Raw genomic sequence first — 26,616 nt, forward strand, 5'->3', positions numbered from 1 at the left:
AAAATATCAAATTTTGTGTTACTATTTAAATATATTGGAATTCTCAATGTATATATAATGTTTCTTCAACTTTTGTATTATAATTTGTATACAGGATATAATTGCCTTTTGTAGTTTTATTGTAACAGTTTAATTTTGTGTGTATACATTTTCTGATAATTACTTCTATAAATGTGAAAAATTTCATCATGTTTTAATATTAAACTTATACATTATCATCATCTTGTTTTCTTTACTTTACATAGAAAGCAATGAAAAATTATAGAGGTAAAAAAAAAATGGAGAAATATTAATTAAAATAGTTTCTATTAGTGTTAATGGAAAATTATCTTATTGTTTGCTTATCTTTAAAATCTAAACCTTTATATCAATGTTTGTAAATGTCCAATATTAATTAATATATATATTATAAAATATATCATCTAATTAAATAAATTATTATATTTTATGATATATATAAATTAAAATTAGTTTTTAGGTTGATCTAGTTGTATATGTTGAAATCCTTAATTTTAAAATGATATTATATATATCATTCATTTAAAAATAAATTCTCTTATATATTTTAGTAAAGATTAACTTAATAAAATAACTCATTTTAGAGGCTTTACATTTAGTTTTGCTGATTAATGGATTGATCACATCTTGTCCTCTTCTTTCACTGAACGAATGAATACCTGAAAAACTTACAGAAAGAAAAATTGGAATAGAAAAAAAAAAAAAAAAATTCAACAGGAGACCAATAGGAAGAACAAGTATTACTGCACTTAAACATATATTCTCAAATTCTCTTTAATTTTAAAAAGTGCAAAGTGATCATCAGATCCTCCCTAGATATTAATTTATATATATAATAACTTTCAAGCTAGCTTTAAAAATCTTTATTTTTATATTAGATTTCACACTGATTTACATTATTTCTGAATTTATAACTGCCACTTAAGTTCCATTTAAAGTAATATTTTGTGTTTAAAACAGAAGAACGAATTATCTCATAACTTCCAGATAATTTTAAGTTTGAGTAAAGGTCCTTCTGCTTTATTTACTTACCCATATATAAAATGGCCAATAAATTAACTGACCATATTGTGTGTATGTATTTGTATATTTAATTTTGCTGGTTTAAATTTGGCTCAGTTGTAACCAAATGGGTAATTTAGAATACCTTAATTAGCTTGAAAGGAAATGTGGAACTTTTCGTTAATACAGTACTTCTTATTGAAGAAAATTCCTGCACTAAAATAAAAAAGACTACAACAAAATATGGATAAATAAAATGCTAACATAAACAAAATTACTGAAATGCAGATGCCCGATGAATACTTAAGATATTACCATCAAGGTTTATTTTTTTCTGTGGTGGTTCATCCATCGAATTTTCTGCACTTCCATCTCCGTTCTGTAAATTAAAAAAAAGCATTTTCTCAATACATGAATATATCAATATATATATATAAAGAATAGTAAAACATCAATACTGACAAAGATATAATTAATCAAATAATTAACATATGACAAATCATACTGATATAAAATAATTCTTTTTAGTCTGCAAACAAAGTTAACTCTAGAATAGAAAAAAAATATATTGTTTAAAGTATCAATCAAAAACAGAAATTTGCAATGAGTCCTAGCAACTTTTTAAAATTTAAATACCATATACTTCAAAAATTTCTCTCTCATTATTAGTAAAAATTCTTTCCTTCCTTCTCCTATTCATGTTTTCTTACCCTCATACTGGTAAGTACTCACTCTGAAGAATGATTAAATACTTACAAAGAGTATTAACAAACTGAACGAGAAAAAAAGGAAGGCCATGAATTTGATTTACAGTAGACTATCAAATCGAGGAAAAAATCTGCTAAACTTAGAATCCACTTGTAAATATAGAAGTTGCAAGCACTAATGGGAGTTGCTAGCCAATAAAAAAAATCCATCAACGAGTTGCTTAACTTTCCTAACAAGATTTAAAACACGATGTGCGTGCGCGGTGCCATCTGTTATGTGATATTAAAAGCTTTTTATATTTTTAATTATTATAAAATGGCAAAAAGCTTAATTTTGAGGGAAAGGACAAGTTGAATAAAAAATTATAAATGCTAATAACGAGTAAAATCATCATTAAGTCTGATCCTGCTGGAGATTGGAGATACACACGACTTCCTCCTTTATCTTTCCACCCCCTCGACCTTTAACCACCAAAATTTACTGTCTCTCCACGTGTGCGGCCTGGAGGATTTCTCTCCCCTCTTGCCTCCATCCTTATTCTTTTTGTTTTTCTTAGACTATTTTTTCTATTGTTCTAACACCACTGTGACCGGAGTTCACTTTTTGCCCAAACTTGAAGAAAAAGAGGAGGAAAAAAACAACCTCAAGTTGGTCCAAAAGGTTCTTGTGGTTCCGAGGGTTAAAGGGGAGAAATCTCACTTCTGACTCCAGTGTGACCAGAGGTCCACACCTTTTTGATGCCTCATCAGGACTGACGTCACCGTTTCAAAAGCCACAACGGTGAATTTATTTTATTGTTGAAAGTAGAACCCAGGAAAAAATAAAAAAATAAAAAATACATGATTTCATCATATCTATTTGGATAACTGTTTTCATCTACTACCTGAGAACTTCTCAGTTTGCACATTCTCAATAGAGAAAGTGATGCTTTCCCGTGATCCTTTGACTCCCAGCTTTGCACCACTGTTTTAATATCAGAATTGACAGTCAAACTAGACAGTCATCTCCAGTTTGTCCAGAAGTAAAAGGAGTTGTTGGCCATCCCTCCACAACTCAACAAGTCGCCACCTGGTTCTATAACGAAAGTTGTCGCCAATTCCTCAACTGATACCATTAAACTCTGTGCTTCCGAAACAGATATACAATTGACTCTGAGCAGGAACATTATCCAAAACTCTTCTAACATGCCAACCTTCTAGTTATTCAAGATTGAATCTTGAATCTTCCTAAGGGACAGACCAAATCCTCTCCTGCATCAGATCTGCAAACAGATTCTTCAAACTACAACTATTTATCTCCATGTGAATCTCATGTGAACTCTCTATCTCTCACAACCACTTATACTATATGAGGTCTGTTCAGAAAATACACGGACTGCTTAAATTGCGCAGCTTCAGTTTGTGCCAGGGGAATCAGCTTGGTGTCGCTAGGTTTGTACAGATCATCTGGTGATAAAGCCGTTTCCCGATTACAGATATCTTTATTTGTTGATTAGCTACATGGTTTTTAGTGAAGTGCAATTTTTCATTTGTCAGATTTCAGAATGAATGACCTGATGGAGCAACGACTTGCTATGAAATTTTGTGTTAAAATCTGCGACTGAAACACTTGCTATGCTCAATCAGTGGGTGGGTGAAACATCCCCCAGACCCAAAAAAGCTCGCCAAGATCGATCCAATATCAAGGTGATGCTGACAGTTTTCTTTGATGCTAAGGGTGTTGTTCACCATGAGTAGAGTACCTACCTCCCCAAGGCTCTACAGTGAACCAGACTTACTACGTTGAAGTTCTGAAACGTCTGAGGGACGCCATCCGTCGCAAAAGGCCAGAAATGTGGAGGAGTGGCGATTGGTTTCTCCATCACGACAATGCTCCAGCCCATTTGGCCCTCAGAACTTGTGAGTTTTTGGCCAAACACTCGATTACTGTTCTTCCCCACCCCCTACTCACCCGACCTTATTCCTTGTGACTTTTTCTTTTTCCCCAAACTCAAAAGATTCTTGAAAGGAAAAAGATTTGAGACGATTCCCGAGATTAAGGCAAACGCAACAAAGGCGTTGAAGGACATTACAAAAGAAGCATACCAGGAATGTTTCAACAAGTGGAAACACCGTTGGGATAAGTGTGTGTGTTTGGAAGGAGAGTACTTTGAAGGGGACCCAGACATGTAACTTCTACATAAAGTACATTTTGTTTTATGACATCAGTCCACATATTTTTTGAACAGACCTCGTATAGATCTGTTAATATAATATTGAAGTTTGTATCACATATTCTTTTCCTTTGGAATTAAAGTTATTAATTGTTAACCTAGAGTCTGAGTGCATTACTTCCCTTGCGCTGTATCTCCGACCTCCTCCAAGAGACTCACAGTCTTTCAGATCTCCTCCATCCCGAATCTGATCGTCTCACAATAATAACCTCACAATAACAACACTGACATTAACCCTTGCCTGACCGATTTCCTGTTAACACACATTTTGTGAGTTTATTGAAATTAATATAGATCAGTGAAGGTCACTCAGGCAATGTCATTTCAAAAATTTACCAGAAATCTTATTATTATTATATTCATATGAAAAAATCACATATATTTATTAATATTTCTAGTTTCAGATGAAATATTTTCCAATGAATTTTATTAGAAAATTTGGAAGAAAAAAAATAATATGTTAGAACTGAAATTTACAATTTGATAATTTGTGACTTATTGTCAGATTTAACATTCTTTGGTTACATTATTTTGTTTCTGGCACTTAGCCAGTATGACATGGAATATTGTTTTGTACAATTCCATATAATATTAATGCATGTATGTTTTTCATTTTGAAATTATCACACATTATATCAAACATTTGTTTGGAATCAAAACTTATATTCTTCTATCAACTAATATACTTTATTCATGTGATATCGAACAAAAACCAAAATTTTTATAACATACATATAATCATGTTTGATTAATGTTTGACCAATGTTACATGTTACATGTATTACTGTAACATGTAACATTTGCTGATATTTTGAATTAAAATTAAAAAATATATAAAATGTCACAACTGAAGGTTACAACTTGAATATTTATGACACATTGACTTATTATAGCATGAATGAAACTCATTACAGTATTATTATTTCATGAATATGCTAAAAAAATTTTTAAAATTTATCACAAAAAAATAAAGTAGAGAAAAAAGCATTCATTAATGGTTTTATAGATTAACAAAACACCACCTGGACAAAAATATGTAAAACAAAGGACAGACAATATGATGCTGTCAAGCGCTGACATCTGTGGTTTATAAATTTTACAAGAATCAAATTTAACCAGGGTAACAACGAATTGATACCCTAGTGTTTCATGTGACCTTGGGGTACACACAGATCATTACTCCCATCAACAAAGGGTTAAAGTGGCAATAAAAATGTACTGGTGGTAGCAAGTGGTGATATATTCCTAGTCTGCTGATCTTGGCATTCAGTGTGAAATTTAATCACAACACACACTTCAGGAAAAACAGCAGAATGTCAATGCAATGAGAACTTATTGGAAAACTAGCTCTCATGTCATGGGAATCCCATGCACTACACACCTAGCAATTTCATGACATCATGAGGCAAGTTTAGGCAGAAGTAGGAAGTGATGATGAGAACCGAAGGCAGTTTTGTGCAATGTCATCCAGCATTTACAGATTGGGTATTGTTTATTGAGTAGAAGAAAATTTGGAAAATTCTTTGGGGTGACTTTTGTTCACTTTGATCTTTTTCAGTAAACTAAAACAAAGATTTTGACATGACAAAACATGTGAAACATCATTTATGCATTGTAACCAAATGTGTTATTTGAAATTATTCATTAAAAAATTATTCAAAAATGATTCCTATTAATAACAAAGAGAGGACTTGGTGAGGGTGAGTACTTAACCTTAAACATAAACAGCTCCTTATCCAAATAATAGGACCCACTTCTCAAGGGTTTCCAAAAATTGGGCCTTTAAAAATTGAGTAATTAGCTTATAAGTCTTTGAAAGCTTCATGTCACTGAGTGGTGATAGCTATGTGGAAAGACACTAGATCCTGGACATAGACAATGTGGATTCAAATCTTTGGAATTTTAGTTTAGTTCTTTTTTCATGTATAACAATTATTTTATTATTCCTCATGTTTAAAGATTATAAAATAAGAGATTAAAATTGTGATGTCATTTAGTGAAAACAAGTCTCTGAAAGATATAAAAGTTTTATTTAATGGCATAAAACGGTTAATTTTTCACATATTTTTGCTCATGATTACATACTATGTCCCCAAAAGCAAATAAGCTTCAGATGTTACTGCACATGGATGAAAAAGGCAAGTAATATAAAAATAGGGTAGCATAGTTGCAGCATTTTATTTTTTTAATTGTTAATATTGTGGGCAATTTTCTTATAGAATCATGTTTGTTACACTTCAAATATCACAATACCACCATATCTGAAAATAAAATGAAAAAACAATCTTGTATATTGATTGTTATCCTTTTTTTTTATTTGTATTTTAATCTTTTTTGGGCATTATTTTCAGGGAAGATATCAATTATCTTATGACATTTCCTTTTGTATTTGCAATAAACAATAAATAAATATTTTATTTAACAACATAAAATATACCTACAGAAACAGACTGAATGGTTGTCTACAAATATGTGATAAGCAAACTCTGTGTGAGAGAAGTACAGACACTAGTATAGAAATAGATAATGAAAAAATTTATATACTGTAGCATGTGTCCATTATAAATATTTAGATGTAGAATTAAGCCAAGATGAGGAGAACTGAAATAGGAAAGAAAATGAAACAAGGAAAAGAAGTTTAAGAGGCAGAATGGAATCTGATAGAATATCAAAATCTCAAAAGTAAATGATACATGTACAATAAGAAATATATTATTATATGGAGTAAAAATGTGGCTAATATCAAAAGTGTATGAAAGAAGGAAGTGCAATCAAAATGGATATCAAATCAAAGTTTATTTATCGTATAAGGCTTTCACCTGTTACAAGGGCATGATTTATATATACAGCATATTCATCCGCCACCATTAGAACCTTAATCATATAGATAATTAACATTGTTTATCTAATATGTAGTACATACATTTACTAATTTACTCTACGTTTTTATTCACAAGTTGCTTAGACCAGTTATATAACTTAAAGACAGTATTGATGTTTGCTTTGTCAAGGAACTTATACATATCCATTTCATTAGAGCAGTTAACTAATCGACCAATATCAGCTTTTTGCATGTTCTCATTTTCGATCAAAATGGATATACTGAAAAGATCATGCAGAATCAATGATTATACAGAGATTATAAATAGACAAAAATGATATTAAGAAATTATGAATATAAAGGAATGAATTATTGATAAAATAAAAAGGTGGCAATTAATATAGTTATACGAGTTGTTTATACATTATACACGAAGAATTGCAGAATACAAATTGCTAAAGATGCATTTAACAAAATACACAAAAGACAAAATAGGAAGACAGAGAAAGACCTGAAAAATACATATATGAAAAATGATGGAGAAGAAAACATCAAGGAAGAAATATGTTTGAGAAAAAGTGAAAAACCGTGTGAAAGGCCAGTGTCAAGCTTTTTATCAAAGAGAACTTTTTAACTTGTAATACTTGAAATACATTTTGGAATAAGTTCAATTTAAATTAACTAACTGTCTGTTTTTTCAATTATGTTATTAATATCAAAAGCAAAATATTTAGGAACATACATACACAAGCAGTTATACATTTGGCAATATTTTAGATTTATTTTGTATGAGCCATAATTTATAATTTTGTGATAATTTATTGAGAAGTGTTAAATTTTTAAGTGTTTGGACATTAATGACATAATGATGTAATTAAAAAAACAGATGGTTAGTTAATTTAAATGGAACTTGTTCCAGAATGTATTTCAAGTGTTCCAAGTTAAAAAGTTTGGGTAAAAACGCTTCAATAAAAAGTCTGACACTAGCCCCTGAAAGAGGCCAAAAACATTTGTTATTTATATCAGAAGTGCGAAAACGTGCAAAAAGGTCAGTTTAATGACAATTTTTTAAAAAAGCTCCAGCTTTAAAGAATAGATTTTTTATGAAGAGCATTAAATCCTAGCTGTGAGTGGCTAAGCATATCTGCTAATATTTTTCTCATTATCCATATAGATGTGTGTCTGTTTTCTTTATTAGATACAGTTATCACATATACTCCTGAGATATCGTTTGCTACCTTTCCTTTGTCACTTTTAGCATTAAAAACCAAGTATCTTTTAAAGGTTTCTTACTTTGTGCCAAACTAAAAAAGCTTTAAAAGATACTCATGGTTTTTTAGGATTTTTCAGGAACGTCTCTGCTACATTGTCACTTTCTTGGCCTGCCAAGTTTCCAGATTTGACCATCTATGAGTGTGAGGAATCTGGGATGGCAGTTGCAACATCTATGGGAAATCACTCAAAGGACAGCATACTATGCCTGTATGCCTCCATTGCTAGATGATATCACTGTAGGTATCCAGAACAAGAGCCTCCAGATCTTATACAGTCCTACAAGATACTAAAGATTGCTTGAAAGTGTATTGTTCTACAGGATAATTGTCCCTTTGATATGGTATTGCAGTCACTTTTTACCACCATAATTATGTTTGCACTAATTAAGTTTCATCAATTCTAATGTCTCCTCCTTTATGCATCAAGCATATATCTTTTCTCATTGCATACAAAATTGTCATTAGATTAAATTTTTGCAAAAACAGGAATTAAAATGTCATTTAGTCTTGTAGCTCCAAACTTTTGTTTTGAGTAGTTTAAAATTTAAAAAATTTGTTTAAAATTAATAAATTAATTTAAACAAATTAATTTTTTCTTTTATTTTTATACTNAAGTTTTTCTGATGATATTCCAAATTCTAATTTTATTATTTATAATATACTTATGTAAAAATGTTTAAAAAAACTTTACTAAATGCAAAGATTAATCTACAAAAACAAAACATAGTGACAGTCTTAAGGGCTAAAGTCTGAAAGAAATGACAACACCTGGTTGATAGAAAAAGGAAGAAAAAATTGCACTACCAGTTTTCATTAAAGTAAACCTAACAAAAAGCACAAAATAATTTGAAAATTCCAATATTCTAAAATCCATGGCCAAATTAGAGACATCAAATTAGAGACACATGTGCTTACTTGAATAAAAGAAATATCAAATAACATTTACACTTAAAAATTATGAAATTTTGTATGGAGGATTTCCAAAACCGGTAGATCGAAACAGGAAGTCATGTTGTACAGAGGATACCCTAAATTTTCAAACTGTGTTGTACAAGGAATACCTGTAAATGAACTTTTTTGACTGTGAACATTATTATTAGCAACTGAAGTGGGATGTACACTTTATAAACCCCCTCACAAAATTTCTGTTGCCCCCCTCTTGGAAGGGCAAGGAGTTTCCTCTCATTTCAAAACATGAATTTTAGCCACACCTTATAACCAAGAAACACTTTAACAATTTATTGATCCTGAAAAATCTTTAATTAAAAAAAAATTAATAATTTAATTATCAGATCTATTAATCAGATAATTATCAGATCATTAAAAAAAAACTAAAAGCAGAGAATCATTAGAAATTTCACTCAATTGAAAAAATCATCCTATAAACAGATGAATGTATTTTGCTAATGAGTGAAGGTAAAGTATTAATAGAGGTAAATACTAAAAACAAACAAGAAGTCATGTGACTTAACCTTTTACTTTCTATTGTCTAATAAATTTTTGTTGTTTATTTAAATTTTATATATAATTCTCATTAATAATTAATCAACTAATTTTTAAATGCCAATTAATCAGTAATCAGATATTTGGTCAAAATGCTTGTCAGTGCATCACTACCTAAAACATATTCCCATGCATAAGGGAGTTACAGTATTCTAATTCTAGATTGTAATGAAATTCAATAGCATTATGAAGTTTTCTTGGATTTCTACAGCATATTGCTTATCTATTTTCATATAATCCAGTAAATTACACAATATTTTGAGTCAAATTCAGAAAATTAAAAACAAAATTTGTCAGAAAACAAAAAATTGTTTTATTTGTATCTCAATGGTTCAATTGATAATTCTGAGAGATCATTTTTAAGAAATTATTTAATTTTAAATATCTTTTTCTTATAAATGATGATAACATCTGTATTTAATGCTTTGATGAGTTCAATATTAACAAAATCTTGGCATAATCACTAACTTAGTGTGCCAAGCTCCATATTTAGAAAATGCTGTTCTTTAACTTCTTTAGATTTTAAATATTTATTAAATAAAATATCAAAGCAAAAACTTTTAATTCTATTATTATAAATAATAAAATTAGAATTTGGAATAATATCAAAAATCTACTTATGTAAATATAATATAAAATTTATATTATGCTCTGTATACATTATGTATCGATAAATTTAATTTCTTAAAAAAAAAAAAAAAAATCAAGACAGAATTTAATGATTCTAATAAAATTACAAAAACATTTTTGAAATTCCTACTATAAGTTAAATATTTGGGGGCAATGGGATGCTATGTCACATTTGCAACAGTGATGGGATGATTAATTGGAATTGTGCATTTTCTGGGAATTTGAATTGAGCAAATCTGGTCATGATTTCTGATTCTTAAAAGATTCTTCCACATTTAGTAAGAAAATTAATTATTTGTTTCAGTCGAAAATGAAAAATTTTTATAATTACAACATTAACAATTAGGTATTAGTTTATTGGAAACTTTCATGTCAACAAAGCAGAGAGAATGCGATGCCCCATGAATGAGATATGTCTGTCTTGGTGGACTTTTCTTTTGTGTAGTCAGAGTAATGAGAGATTGCACTTGGCCGGTACTAACAGCCCCCATTTTAGGGGAGATAGTGTAACATTATACTACATTCGCACACAATCCACGACTCACTTTGATCTCGATTTGCCTACAATCTGGATTGTAACTGTTGCTAGACGAATGTCAAACTGTTCGCACAGGCAGTCCACTTGAGAAGAACCCGATTATTACATGTGATGATAAAACTGACATAACTACGCGATAAGTCACGAACACCAACAAACAAAATGGAAGTTTTGGTTAGAAATAAATACTTTTTCTTGCCATATATTTAATAATAGACAGATGTCATCATCTCTCCAGATGTCTTTTTTATTTCTCTGTTGATAGCCCAACACGTGTTCCACAGCCATCTTGTATTTTTTCGTGCGTGTGGGATCTCTCTTATGACTGGATCTAGTTTCAAGAACTCTCTTGAGTCAATCACGATTGAACCTCGTTTCAGTCGAGATTGAAATAGTCAAGAGAGGTCGCACCACAGCATAGTTGCTGACCTTGGTCACAATCTAGATCGAAATGCTCAGTGCAAACAGGGTATTAGGGTTGCCACCCATTCGGTATCAGGTTGGCTTGTCTGGCAATTTCAAATCAGGGCTGGCAGTTGACAAAAATATTTCAGTGTCAGCAAACAGTTTAAAATATAATTTTATTTATATTTTAATTTTATTTATATTTTATATTTTAATTTTATTTATATTTTAAAAATATACAGAATTATTTTTAATATTTAGTACATTTACTTATAATGATAAAACACTTAAAAAAAACATCTTAAATACTTTTCAACATCATTTTATTTATTTATACAAACATTTTTGACCTTTTTCATAGGTCTGCATCAGATTGAACAAGATTTGAACAGTTTAAGAAGACAGTTCCTTTTCACTTAAATATATTATAGTGTTGCTGAGAAAAGTATTTAAGGTATTGTTCAAGCTAAATTAGTTTCAGCCTATATAGAAGTGTTTTTTAATGATAAAACAACTTTCCAACATAACAAAAACTTTCATGTTTGTTATGTTAACTTTGTTATGATTCACATACAATGCTATAATACATTAAATTTTCAAACACAATCCTAAGTAAAAATAATTGTTTATGCTAAGTTTATTGCCATTTTGAGGTTTAAAAATTGATTTTTCAAGATGAGTCAGTCTAGGCATTTGTTTGATTCTTCTTTTCCTCGAAAAAGTTCACACACTTGTACTGGACATTTAGAAAAACCTGGCTCAAGTAAATGGGCCAATTTAATAAAAAAATAGTAAATGCTTAAAAGTTACTGGTATAAGTACTTACTGTAAGTAAAAGCTTTGAAGTACATGTGAATAAAAGTTTACTTTTACCTATTAGTAAATGTTTACACTTTTAAGAAAACACTGACAACATTATCAAAATGATATCATCATGTAAAGAAGGAAGCCAAATCATCTTTGCAAATGTTTTAATAAAAATCTGTATTTTTATTAAACAAGTCACAGGTTCATGCTATTAAAAGAAGAAATCACCCTGCAACAAATTAATGAAGGCAAAAACTTAGCTTAGAAAGTCAGAATCACTCATTATTATGCAACATGAGTAATCTGCAGGAGCTGTAGAATTGTGGCTTCTGTTGGAGGAGTGACAACAGATATGCCATAGTGTGTGTAGGAAGAATTTGAGTGCCATGTGACACAAGGTGCACACATTGAGAAATTGTAATGGTCAAATATAAAACTTGACCACTTTTCCAATGTTTTAATGTACATTACAATGTTTTTAAATAATAATTAACCTAATTACAATAATTTAAAATAGTGGAATTCTTTTTAGAAGAGTCTATTTATGTAAAGTTTTGTTTGATAAAGTATATTTTGTTGGTTTGTAAAAAAATGTTTATTACAAAATTTGATTTCAATTTTCTTTTTTGTACAAATGTTTGAGACCCTAAGCAACAACTTACATAGCTTTTTACTTGTAAATCTGGCCCTGATGGGACAATGTCAACACTGATGTTTTTTAACACAAAGGGCACAAATATGTATAGAACGATCTTACTCATTTGTTTCGATACGACATAATGACATGTCGCACTAGTAATAATTGTTCTCCTTCTATAAAATTTCTTGATAAACAGATACAAGCAGCATATATCATTACATCAACAATGATATACGATTAATTTTACATTACTAGTGTCAGGAGTGGGGTGAAGCCAACATCCAGGCTTTCAACTGGTTAGTCCATGATAGACAGTGTCTGGCGGAAACAGGTTTGTCCACCGAGAACAGGTTCTCACGAGGTTTAGGCGATTCTAGCGCATATTAGTGGAAGCATGGAAGGAGAAAACCCTAGAGCAGTTTTAGGTAACATAGGAAATTTCATTCCTCTCTTACCTGCATTTTCTGGTGATGCGGCAGAACTTAAAGTATCAGAATTTTTCAACTCACTGGGAGACATAGCAAAGCTAGCAGCATGGACACAAGCGCAAATGTTGGAAGTAGCCAAATTAAAACTTACCGGTATAGCTTGGGAGTTCATCAGAAAGGGCCAGTGGATCAAGCAAGTGGAAGATTATAATGAGTTCAAGTGGATCATGATTGAATGCTTTGACAAAGTACCTTTTCCCATTAGACTGAATAGATTCTATGCTCGTGTACAAGGCCCAGATGAGGATGTCCAAACGTACACCGTGTGCTTACAGGCCCTTGCAGCCGAAGTGGAAATTCACCATGAGAGAGCTGAGGCAACAGAAACCACAATGATCAAGCACATACAAACCAAAGAGTTAGACGCATGCCTGAAAGCTCAGTTTCTGAATGGCATAGATCTTAAAATCAGATGTGTCATGTCACGGGTGCCAGTGACGTTCGATGATGTGCTCAAGACAGCTATTAGTGAAGAAATGATAGAGGCTCTGACAGCACACCCCTGCTTTACTATCAGATCTATAAGAGAAGTCAAACCCAATACAGAAATGTCACACGATGATTGGGAAACATTAACCACCACTATCAAAGAACTTCAAACTCGATTGGATAAATTTTCAAGCAAGCTATCCTCTTATGCTAATTGCATCTAGCTATATAACCTAGAGTAGTGTTTTTCAACCTTCTTGAATACGCAACCCCTTTACAAGTTAAAAACTTCTGGCAACCCCCATGACCATATTAAAACTATATCAGTGATTTTAAAAACTACATACTGTATTTAATTTTCTTTCTGTTGAGACCTAAATATCGACTGAAAAACCAATTATACTGTAAGTAATAAATATGCACAGCCTTCTCACTGAAATTGTAGTTTTTTTATTGTAGTGTAGGACCTACAAACACTTGTCTTTTTCTTTAACCCGCAACCCGTGTGAGGCTTTGCGACCCCCAGGGGGGTCACAACCCACAGGTTGAAAAACACTGATCTAGAGATATGCATTTAACTCTGTGTAGCCTCCTGTATTTTAGTGTTAGCCGTATAATAAATGCTTTGTTATTTTGTTAAACCTGTCTCTGAAACGACGCCTGCCAACTTGCTCACCTCCCTCGCCACTCGCTAAAAGCCATCCGAACAACAACGTGGGCAAGTTTTACCAACTTGATGTGTAAGTGGCAATTAGGGAATTGACTCTGTGCCCTCGTAATCTCACACTAGTTACAAGTGACCTGGATAAAGTAGCCATTTTGTAAAAATGCAGCACCCTCTATAATTCATGAAAAACACAAATTGGATAGGTTAAATTCATTGAAAATGCATCGTGGACAACCTTGTGGTCATGGCTGGCAAAGTTTGAACGATTGAGCCCAAAAGCAGCGATACCAAAGAAGATTGGAGAATGAGAACAAGACCTGCCTTGAGCGTCAAAGTGATTCCACTTAGTAGTGAGTCTCCGAGACATAGTCTTGTCCCAAATATGGTTTTGCTGTTTTACTTGTTTAATTTAAGCTTTTTGGTTAATATTTAAATAATATAATATTTTACCATTTTTACCAGTATTATACAGTTGTCTAACAGAAAAGTAAACTATCTTATTTACAAATCTTTTCAAAATAGACAGTTTGATCCTGGGCCCTAGACATTTGTCTCATTTGTCTATGCCAGAGGTTGCCAAACTTTTTTAACCATTGACCCCAATCACTTACCAAAGCCTCACATTGACCCCCACCGTAAAGTTTTATTACAAGTGTACATGTATGAGCGAAAAAAAAAAACATTGTGGGTTGTGGTCTCTGTCTAAGCAAAAAAAGAAAAAGAAAAGTAAAGAAAAAAGGTTGTGACCCCTTAGCCGCATCGACCCCCAATGATGTTGCATCGACCCCTGGGGGTCCATATCAACCACTTTGGCGATCCCTGGTCTATGCGATGATCCGGCCCTGAATGTATTCATATACATATGATGTATACAGAATAAACTGGATAAGAGTACTATTTATAACACCAAAAAACCAGAACTATAGCAAAAGAGAAAACTTTAATACATAAATGTTTTTTACTGTATTTAATGGTCATCATCAGGTTGAAGAATGGAACATTGAAAAGAAATGTAATATAGAGAATATTTTTTTGGTGTTATATATATTCATATGTTATATTCTATGTTCCATTCTTCAACCTGATGATGACCATTAAATATAGTAAAAAACATTTATGTATTAAATTTTCCTTTTTGCTGGATTTCTGGTTTTTTTTACAGTGTTAAATATATGTGGTCCTAATAACATTCTGTAATTAATCTAATAAGATATTAAATTTAAGTTGCTATTGAATAAAGTGCATAAACATTGAAACAGAAGTTATAAACAGATTTGTTTATATAAATCATTTTAGCTCTTACTGAATGTCAAATTAAAAAAACTTCTTTGTTTAAGACAAATATCAATAACATAAACAATTCTTTGAAGATCTTACAGACAACTTTTGTCACAAAAGAGGTATATGCTACTTTTCTAGATTGTAACAAAACTCTTAGAGCAAAGAGAGCACACTGCTGTAAATGAACAAATTAGTGAAATGTTAATTGCAGTGATTATTATGTCCCAGTTCAAAAATACAATTTACATGAAAATGGTCCTGATTCACATCAGAACATAGCACATTTTTGGTATGTAACAAATTGGTTTGATACTTGCAAAAATTTTTAGTATTTTTTACAAATTTAACATCTTCCATAAATCATACTTTTATCAATATTATTTACACCAATGAACTCAATGAGAAAACAGAACAAAGATAATAATTTTCAATATTTATGTAATAGGCTTATAGAATATAAATCTATAAACCTGCTTTGTCCCTTATTTTCACTAACATACTCTCTTTAGTTAAAAGGAAATAGAAAAAAAAAAGGTCTGAACAAATTTTATGCACATAAGATTTTTAAAAACTTCTGTTACTTGCTAATTTCATGGATAGACATCTGAATATTTAATAAATGGTAACAAAAGCCAATATTTCAGCTATAATTTCACCCATTACAGGTCTACCTCAGTGGCATTGACCAGCATATGCAAAAGATACACTGATCCACACTATAAATAGGGTCTAGATCAGGTTTTAATATGATCTCTCTCAGCAGTAGAGTAATACTGCATGGCCACACAATTCATTTTTGAAAGATCTTGAATATTATTGACTTTGTAATGATTAAGTAAAGTGAAAAAGATATCTCCATATTGCATGTAATAATAGTAAATTTCTAAATTTTCATGTATTTTAAATGAAGTCTCACAATTTTTATTAATAAAAAAAGACATGAAAAGTATAAACAATAAATTTTACTATATACGTAGCCATTTACAAAATAAAGACACAAACATTTTGATACAGTACAGTCTTGGTAGTTTGAGTTTCTGTATAGTTCGAAGCACTACCACCCTTAAGTCAAAGCACACACACAACCAAAATGCATAAAAATTACATATTTGGATAATTCAAATCAAGTGTATCGTGTCTCATCACATACTTGATCTCATCTCATTGCCTTGTGAAATGATATGGTTACCACTTGCCCCATACTGTACAGAAGTCATGTACTGTACAGTTGAACATGTCTATCTCAAATCTCATAGGAACAAGAAAAAAATTTGAGATAAACAGGTTTTGAGATATAGAGGTTCCTACACAGTAAACAGTAATAGGTTTCACTGGTAGTACAATATTTTATTAATATAATATGTATATTACATACATGCATTAGGTATAAATAAAATATTTTCAACACATCTCAACAGAAATAGTTTGTCAATAGTTTACGACGGCAGACTTTCGTCAACCAATAAGAAGCAAGCCAAACTCATAGCCAATCAGAGAAAAGCAGTGTTAATTGTAACCGTGTACAGTATTTCAAGAGACATTTCTTGACTACAATTTATTCTATCAAAATGTAGTGGCAAAGCTTTGAATCTGTAATCAACACTTCAGTCCATAATTTGAAATATACAGGTTTTGAAGATGATTTATTATTATTTGAGATAAACATGGGAAAATATATTAAATTTAGCTGAAAACGCAGGGGGGAAAAAGTAAATTTAGAGATACAGAGACAAATAGGTTCAATTGTATTTTAAGCCAGTAAATAAACAAGACATTAATACTTATTACTATTTTACATTGTATACACAGAGTTTTGGATAGTTTGAAGTTATCCCATTCCCAATCAACTCAAAATTAGCGAGACTGGTATATCTTTCCAACGACCCATCAGATGTCCTGGTACGAGCAACGGCGAGCCTCGCAACAGAGAGTATACAGAACAGGCAGTATACCGATTCATCACAAAAACAGACCTTTGGAAGTAAATATCTGGCAAAGGGTCGCACATGGGTACAGTTCCTTTTACTTTTTTGCTCGTACAGAGGGTCTACAATTCTGGGAACTCCTCATTCAGAGTTCACATTTCACCCCATCAAAGCACACAAAAACAGTAAAATCATTATAAAAATTAACTCAATTACCATTTTAATCGGTTAATAAACTAAAAATCTTCAAAACGAACTAAAATTTACGTAAAAATCGTCACGGAAACGCATCATTTCTGCCAAACGACGTGAAGTCGAAACGTGATTCTCGAGCATTTCAATCCAACATTCCAACTCCGCATTCAACAATAAAAAATTTCCTTGCGTAAATAACCTCCCATCAGCGCCATTTTCACGCGCGCAACTTAATTATCATCAAACAACGCGTCTTTTTATACGTAAAAAACAATTTTAGATCTGAACCGAAGCGATTTTGTGGGTAGGAGGCTTGAAATCTTTTATCAGACGACAAACAGATCGACGTCAGCCATCTTGTTTTTCTGCAGACGCCATCGTCCGGTTCGAGCTCCATTACGTAAATTAAGTAGAAAATTAGAAATTAATGTGCAACTTACGATCGACGACACTTCGCCATTTTGCAATATGACCGTATTGATTGTTTCCATCATTATTTTATTTAATATAAAATAAAATTTTACTATAAAAACCGCTAATTCTTCATCGGCTCCTTACGACAAAAATGCGTAACCAATCTCGTACGCCACCTAGCGGATTCGCGTATCACTGCAGTCGTTCAACGCGTTTGATATTAAACCATCGTTTATTGGTCGGTTTCGCTTATTACGATAGTCCGGTTATGATTGGTTCGTTTCAATTTTGAATCTTTTAAAATGTTTATTTGTTTTGTTTATAATTTCGTGAATTTTTTTAAATCGTATTTTGTTAAAGATCCGTATCAATTATGCTTATGCGACTCTTCAATGGTAAATTGCCAAATAATAGATATGACGTTTAAGTGGCAAGCAATAATTGAACATTACAAACTAGTTTTTCAATATCTCATTAGAAATCGTGCTTAACTTATACAATATTTGGGGTTGTTTTAAGCACGTTAGGGGGTCCTAGTCTAATTTTTTAGATGCATTATACAGATATAAAAAATATGAATTGGCAGTAAGATGAGGCCCATACTATTGCATATGCATTAATGCAGCCTGTCAACATTGTTGTTGTGAATGAGAATTTCAATTCTTAATATCACCCACCAACAAAACTTTGTGCATTTTCTTTCTTATGCAATCACATTAACCAGGAATCCCCAAACTATGACCTGCTAACATTTATTCCTTATGAAAGAAGAGTTTTACTTATATAAACATAGGAAGAAGAAATAATTTTTGGTGTTTTCCAATTGTTTTTAAACCAGTGGTAAAGCCTACTTCCTGTAGTTCTGTGATTAGATATTATCTTCACAGATTGATCATACAAGGGAATACTACTTTTTTTTAAAGGAGAATCGTGTTGAAAATAATAAAAATGACTTCTTTAAAAATGTAGTTTTTCCTTGTATGATCAATCCATGAAGTTAATATCAAATTATCGCACACCATTTATTAGAAGATTCTCTATGCTACACTTTTTAAAAGTTGGGAGATTCCTAGTATTAACAATCCTGATTCATTGAGCTAAGAATTATATCTGTAGTAGCCAAACTGCTGCTCGTGAACTATGTGTTGCTCTTCTAGAGACAAATCAAAGATTTTTAACAAATCTTTAATCATTCTACTTTAAAATATCAACACANGATTCAATTGATTTGGGTGGAATTGTCTTTAATGCATTTAAGAGAAGACAGATGTTATGTGCTTTCTCACTCGTAGCCTGGAAGATTTCAAGTTCGTTTTCGAGACGTGTTACAGTATATCTTTTGCCGTCTAGTATTCTTGATTTGTCTACCTCGGTTGCTTTAATAGTGGCATCGAGCTTACAACCCGATAATTTGGCAGTTTGTTTGGCTTTAATAATCAGGTTTATGAAGAAAAACTTCATATTTGCACAACCTGGCATAATGCAGTTATCGAAGCTACTGGGCACGGTTAAAATTAAGATGGCATCGGCACAATTATTCCAGATATTACGGGTTGTGACAAGTAAAGAATTTTCAGTCCTGTCACAAATTGTCAATAATCAATATGACATGCCATAATAAACAAAAATTTAAAAAACTAATAAGCAGGCTTAAAATTAATAAATACAGATGTATTCTGANCCGATTCAATTGATTTGGGTGGAATTGTCTTTAATGCATTTAAGAGAAGACAGATGTTATGTGCTTTCTCACTCGTAGCCTGGAAGATTTCAAGTTCATTTTCGAGACGTGTTACAGTATATCTTTTGTCGTCTAGTATTCTTGATTTGTCTACCTCGGCTGCTTTAATAGCGGCATCAAGCTTACAGCCCGATAATTTGGCAGTTTGTTTGGCTTTAATAATCAGGTTTATGAAGAAAAACTTCATACTTGCATACTCATTTGTATCCTTTCCCAATTTTCACAACCTGGCATAATGCAGTTATCGAAGCTACTGGGCATGGTTAAAATTAAGACAGCATCGGCACAATTATTCCAGATATTACGGGTTGTGACAAGTAAAGAATTTTCAGTCCTGTCACAAATTGTCAATAATCAATATGACATGCCATAATAAACAAAAATTTAAAAAACTAATAAGCAGGCTTAAAATTAATAAATACAGATGTATTCTGACAGTTTATGGGTTAATAATTATACTTTCTATTTGCAAAATTTCCTCAACTTTAACACAAAATAAGAAAAAAGTGAATTTTTAAGAAATTTGCAGGATTTCCCGGGATCCCATTGGAGAAACCCTACATGTGATAAACCAAAGCAGATAAAAGAATTTACTTCATATGAAATGTTTCATTATTTATGAATAATTTTAAGTTACGTAGAACATTTACTAAAATCAAACACAGAACATACATAACAAAATTAAAATATTATGGTATTTTATTAAATATTTAATATAATACATAACTTTTACACAAACTGAACATTAAAATGAATAATGTATAATAAACAAAAAAAAAATATTTTTACAGTCAAATGAAAAATACAATCACCTCAACAAAACTCAGTTTTTACTATTGCAAAGCCATAGTAAAAATAGTATTGGTGTGATATCAGCAACATCGCCACACAATTTTGTGTTTATGAATCTTAATTTTAGAGTAACTTTGCAACAACTTTCTATACCTTTGCCATCTTTCAGCATTCATTTTTCTATTTCAAAGCATTAAATAATATAGTTTTCTCGTAACTGTCAAATATTTTTCTATTAAAGTTGCAAATATTAATTAAATTTCAACAACTTTATTGTATAGAAGTGCTACAGATGTTACAGAATTATATCAAAATCACAGCGTAGTGATGGTGTAGTTGTCTGAAATGCTATTCTTGAAAAACTTGCAAGAATATCTAAATGTTAAAGTAGTTTAATCGTTTTGTACTTTTTCACAGATGAAGACAGTTGCGCTTTTCAACTGTTTTGTAATTAAGCAAACTGGATGAGATATGTTATTAAATATGATGAGGATCATATTTATTTCCATGTACTTCAAGTTTTAACAATTTTAAATTTCACTTAAAATGAGAAGAAAAAAAAATCAGTGTAACACTTAATTTATAAATTACACATTACAAAATCTTCTATCAAATCATCTACAGTTTACACTAATCATTTTTGTTTGAATATATTCCACTGTTAACAAAAATTATTTCCTAATTTTTTAAACAAGGAACTGCTACCTTTTAAAATTTGTCATAATGTTGATCTACTTTCTTGTAAACTAAGATTCTTTAATACAGCTATCAAAATTCCAATCAAAGATTTGATCAAATTGCTGCAAACAGACATTTACAATCAAAATACTTTATATTGGTTTGTATAAATTCCTTTCTTGATGAATTCTGGTTCTTAGAAAATAATAAGACATACTTGGTTTGAACAAATGTAAAATCACATTGCATAGTTTTTTCTTTGATTACGTGTCCTCAGCTGCCGAGTGACGACCGTATGCAGGGAATTGGTTTCCTTTTCCTCTGCCTGAAAGAAAAATTTAAAAAAATACATAAACATTTGAATAATTTAAGAGTATGTTAAACAGTTAATGTTTAAAATTTCCTTTACCTCGACTGGCGAGATGGCACACAACTGACTGCTGGCCAGAAATAGTCTACGCCGTTTTGTCTTCTGCGACGAAGTCTGCGGTACAGACTTGTCATTATCAGTAGAGCCAGAGATGATATTCAGAACTGACTGAGCTAAAAAAAGATTTAAAACAGAATGTAAAAAGTCAGAAGATTGATTAATTTTAGAGGATTTTATCACTAATACTCACTCACTGCACCGAAAACAGGTGATTTATCACGAATGAAGCTACTAATTTTCTTAAGAGGCGATTTCATTTCAACCTAAGAATAACATATTGAATAATTAATGTAAAATATTTATAATAATTAAAAAGTAGACAAAATTATGATTTAATCCACATTTGTTTTTTTGAAAGTGTTGCAATTTTTTCAATTTAATAATTTCTTTTTAATTTTATTCAAAATGTAAGTGTTTATGGGAGCTAAGCACGATATCTTGTACATTAAAACTTCAGAATTCTAGAAATAATCTCATTATATTGATCAGTCATAAGAGAGATGACTGCATTAATGACAGATTAAATTTAAACATTTATCAAAATACCCATCCACAAATTTATCACGACTCTCATTTTAAATTAGTTGCAGTATTCTGCACACTTTGCTGTTATTTAAAAAAAATTAAATTATAAAGAAAACCGAAATCAAACCTGTGTTGGTGGCAGTTGCAAAGGTTTATTTTCCGTATCTACATCTATCTTTTTTGCACATCTTTGCGGTTGTCTCCTTCTCCTGACAGGAGGATATTCTTCCTGAAATAATAATTTAATTCAGTAAATTAACAGAATTATTTTTTTAAAAAAGGATAAATCAATACACGGTTTATTGTTTTAATCATTATTTGCTCATAGTTCAGAAGTTTAAAATGTCAGCTTACTTCAATTATATATATTGAACGAACTATTATTAATCAATAAATTTTCACTTTGTATATTTTAAAGTAAAATGAACCACCAGATTATTGTGCTCTATTAATGGTAATTTTAATAACTAATTATAAAAAGTAACTTGACTATATTTAGGTAGTCAGGCTGCCATCTCTTGATACATTTAATAATTATAAATAAATTAATATTTAAATTTAGTTTACAAAGTTCTAGAAGAAAAGAATTGGCCAAACCAAAATTTTCCTAATAATAGTGTTATCATTGGTATAGCAACTTCTGAAACAATTACAGTTTCTACTATATGCACACTGAAAATCCTTAACTTTCAAACAACTCATCTCATACATAATACTTTGATACCTGTAAATTATTTTTCTTTGGTTAAACTTAGACTTACAGTTTTAGCCAACATATAAATATTTTGAGCTTTCATGCAATGATCCTTCCTTTCAATTTAGACTTTGAAACAGCAAAATTATCTATAAAAATCCAGCAGAGTTGCTCAACTTTCCTGGCAGCATCTGGTGGTGTCATGTGTTATCATATTTTATTAAAAAGTTTTTATATTTTTAACTATTATAAAATGGCAAAAGCTTAATTTTGAGGTAGGGATGGGTTTTGATTTGTTTTAATCAATCAATGTAGTCTTTAATGAAGTTTGCATATTAAAAAATATACTAATTTTCAAATTATGACTGAAAACAAATTTTTAATCCATTAAAAAAATTAAAGATGAAAACTTGTACATATTTAAAAACTAAATGAATAATTAAAAGAAAAAATATAATAAACTTAATGGAGCAAAATTAAACTGACTTCTGAAGAAGAATCGTTCTTTGCGACTTTCTTTCTTGTCGTCCTCCGCTTTGATGTTATTGTTTCCACTGCGTTTTCTTTTGTGTCAAAAGAACTTTCAGAGGAATTATGATAATACTGAAAGTATTATAACAATATTTTTAAACAGTATGCAAGCACCTTTAAAGTATGTCATAATTTAAAACTGTATGAATAAGAGATAAAAGCATATAGTGTTTGATATGCAGTTGAACCTGTCTATCTCAAATATATTGATCTTGAAAACTTGTATCTCAAAATATATTTTCCCCCCTGCATTTTCAGTCCAAATTCAATACATTTTACATGTTTATCTGAAATAATTTTCTCCCAAAACCTCTATATTTCAAAATATGAACCGAAGGCGTCACATATTTAAAACTCAGCAACTACATTTTGATAGCATAAATTGTAGTTGAGACATCTCTTGAAATTCGGGTTGGGATAATTACCAATTCCAATTCTGCCAAAAACTCCCGATCCCAATACAAAACCTCAAAGAAAAATCTAAATATGGAAGAGCTTTTCTATTATTACTGATGATCAAAATTTATACTTTATAATAAAGTACCACAAAACAATCATTTATCTAGTAATAAACGATTCTATCAATAAATGAAAATGTTGATTAGATCAGTCACTGATGTAAAAGGAACTAATACAAAACAAAAGAAGCAAATACAGTATGACATAATGAAGTATGTGAATTATCAGACATTTATTTAGTGATAAGAAAATTATAGATAGTGAAGACAGTAAGGGTCAGTTTACAGTCCAACAATAGAATGGTGCTGTCATAGTGAAATTTCAATGTACACTGAAATATAATCTCTGTATTCTCTGCTCTGCTAGATGTCGAACTATAGATGCACATTTCTAGTCTAACAAGATGACCATAGTTACAATTCACTAATTATCATTAGATCACCAGTGATAATTAATAAATTAGCTTAATGAATTACATGTCAATGATGAAATAGTGGCTAATATATATAAATACTTAGTGTTGGAATCTATGAGCTGAAAATATCTACTCTTGAGTCAATGTAAAAAAAAACATTTTCTATTTATCTGAAGACGATATTTACTTAAATGTAACTAAATTCTGATTATAAGTGTTCATTCTTTTAACTTTATATTTTGGCTGGTCAGATAGCCTAGACAAGTAAGGAGTCAGCCTATTGCTTTGAGAGACCTGAAAATGAAATTTGACAGGTGAAAAAACCCATCTTCAGAGGGATTTATCAGGTCCATCCTATTATGACCCAAATCCATGATGGATATGAAAAAAAAAAGATCTCTTAGTGTCTACATGGTAGAAAGATTAACTGCATATCAACAATATTTATAACTACAATAAGCAGATTCTATTGTATTTCTAAATTAAATAAAATCAAGTGTTGAAATTTGAATATATTCTTAATATGCATAAGTAATGCTTCTAATAGAGGATTTTCGATTTTTCTGTCCACTAAAAATAAATTAATGACAAAGTTAAAACAAATTTTGCAGAAATCTCTTTAGCCTTTGCTTCAAAACTTTTACAAACGAATAAATAAATCAAACCTCAAACAGTTTCTTCCTCCTCTTCGGTCGAGTACTTTTTCGAATATTGTCATTTGTTTTCTCTTCATTCTGAAATTTAATACAAATCCTTAAATTAATTAATAATTAAATATAAATATTTAAAAAATAAAATTTTCATAACTAAACACAAAATATTTTAATTTCAAGTCAAGTGATTCACAGATTTCTAATCATACTGATTTTAACTCTGCAAAATGTATTAATAAAATGCTTTATAATTAACCGAACCAATCACAAGATAAATGAATGAAAGAATTCAATTTCCTTTTATACTAGGTAAGTGAAAAATTTGTATATTTGAAGATATTGGAGATCCTGCCATCATGTGATATGCATGAATTTCTAGAACAATAATCAAAAGTTTTAAACCTTAACATCGTAAGCACGCAATGGGGCATATTATCACATGGCGCACACCAAATCAATGAATACCTTTTGGTACACATCAAACAGTGCACATACTAAAATACATTCTAATGTTCACCAGCTGGCCTGTCCAAATGGTAATTGATATGAATCACATTTTAGTCATGGATACAGCAGAATTTGTTGGATTTTATTAAAGATTGTTTTGAGAAGATTAATATAACTCTGTAGTATTGATCATAATGAATCAGCATAGATTAATAAATATATCAATTCTGCGATTTTATGACAGCCAATAAAAATTAGTTCTGTTTATTAATTATAAAAAAGATAAAACACAATAAATTTTTCATTTGTAATGTAACTATGTGCCAGTGAAAAATAGCAAACAATGTACATCAATCTGATATTGGATGATCAAATAATAAGCTTATAAGGGAACAGCATGATGTTGGGATCACTGATTTTGATAAAACTTGGCGAGGTTGTATTGCATGCCCAACGCTGATGTGCCAAGCAGTAAGACGCAACACTCAAAATTAAACGAAAAATTGAAATTAAAAATTGCAAACCACTTAAAACCTTTAGAATCCCTATCATTTGTAGATTGGCTGGTGTGAGCATAGTCATGAAGTTGGTGTTTTGAATCTCAATAGTATCAAATTTCCCCCTAAAACTATAATTTTCACTTTATTCTTGGTACTTTTAATTTTATTATACTATCAGAGAAAAAAACTGATTTAGTTTTAAAAACTATAAATGAATAATAAACAGGGTAATAAAACAATAAAATCCATCTGTTTCAAGTAACAAATCAATGTCAAAAGTAATTAACAAATGCTACCTAATAGTATTTATTTAAAAGCAAAAGATTTTCTGTTTATTCATGTACAGTTTGTACTTACTCTGGCAACAAAGTCATTGTTTAACCTATGTATATCTATAATTGCATTTTCATTCATTTGTTCACTAAAGAACAAAAAGATTGCTTCACTATCTCTTGCTAACATCAATAGCATAGAAATGTGTTCTGCAGAAGAATCACTGCATGACAATATTACAGAATTTACATACTGTGAAAGCATCCTTCAAAATCAAGGTCTAATTGCAGCCAAGGGTTCTTCATCAATTTCAGAAGGTAGTAGGAAAAAAAATTAAGCTCTCCAATATTATCAAATACGATACTGTAGGTATGATTCTCTTCCAAATTAGTTGATGACAGAGAAGTGTTTTCAAACTTTAATCAAGTTTGTTTTTCCACTGACATGTAAATCTTCTTATTGTAAAAATTGCATTTATTCAATGTTCACACTGCAGAAATGTTTATTGTTTAACTTCAATT

General features: G+C 30.6%; 1 protein-coding gene across 1 annotated transcript in view; it reads right to left on the reverse strand.

Annotated features, from left to right (window-relative positions):
• The window catches only part of LOC111642249 (poly(U)-binding-splicing factor half pint-like), a 63,260-nt gene extending 45,119 nt beyond the window's left edge, over positions 1 to 18,141 (reverse strand). Inside the window, exons 1-2 of the mRNA XM_023388561.1 lie at positions 17,984 to 18,141; positions 1,336 to 1,399 (exon numbers count right to left, since the gene is read on the reverse strand). Coding sequence (XP_023244329.1) covers positions 1,336 to 1,399; positions 17,984 to 18,037 — 118 coding nt within the window. The 5' untranslated portion in view covers positions 18,038 to 18,141. The remainder of the gene's footprint in view (positions 1 to 1,335; positions 1,400 to 17,983) is intronic.
• Between the last annotated feature and the right edge of the window lie 8,475 nt (positions 18,142 to 26,616).

Source organism: Centruroides sculpturatus, unplaced genomic scaffold (assembly GCF_000671375.1).
Source record: "Centruroides sculpturatus isolate CEXI.00-Female unplaced genomic scaffold, Cexi_2.0 scaffold1587, whole genome shotgun sequence".
Classification (NCBI taxonomy): Eukaryota; Metazoa; Arthropoda; class Arachnida; order Scorpiones; family Buthidae; genus Centruroides; species Centruroides sculpturatus.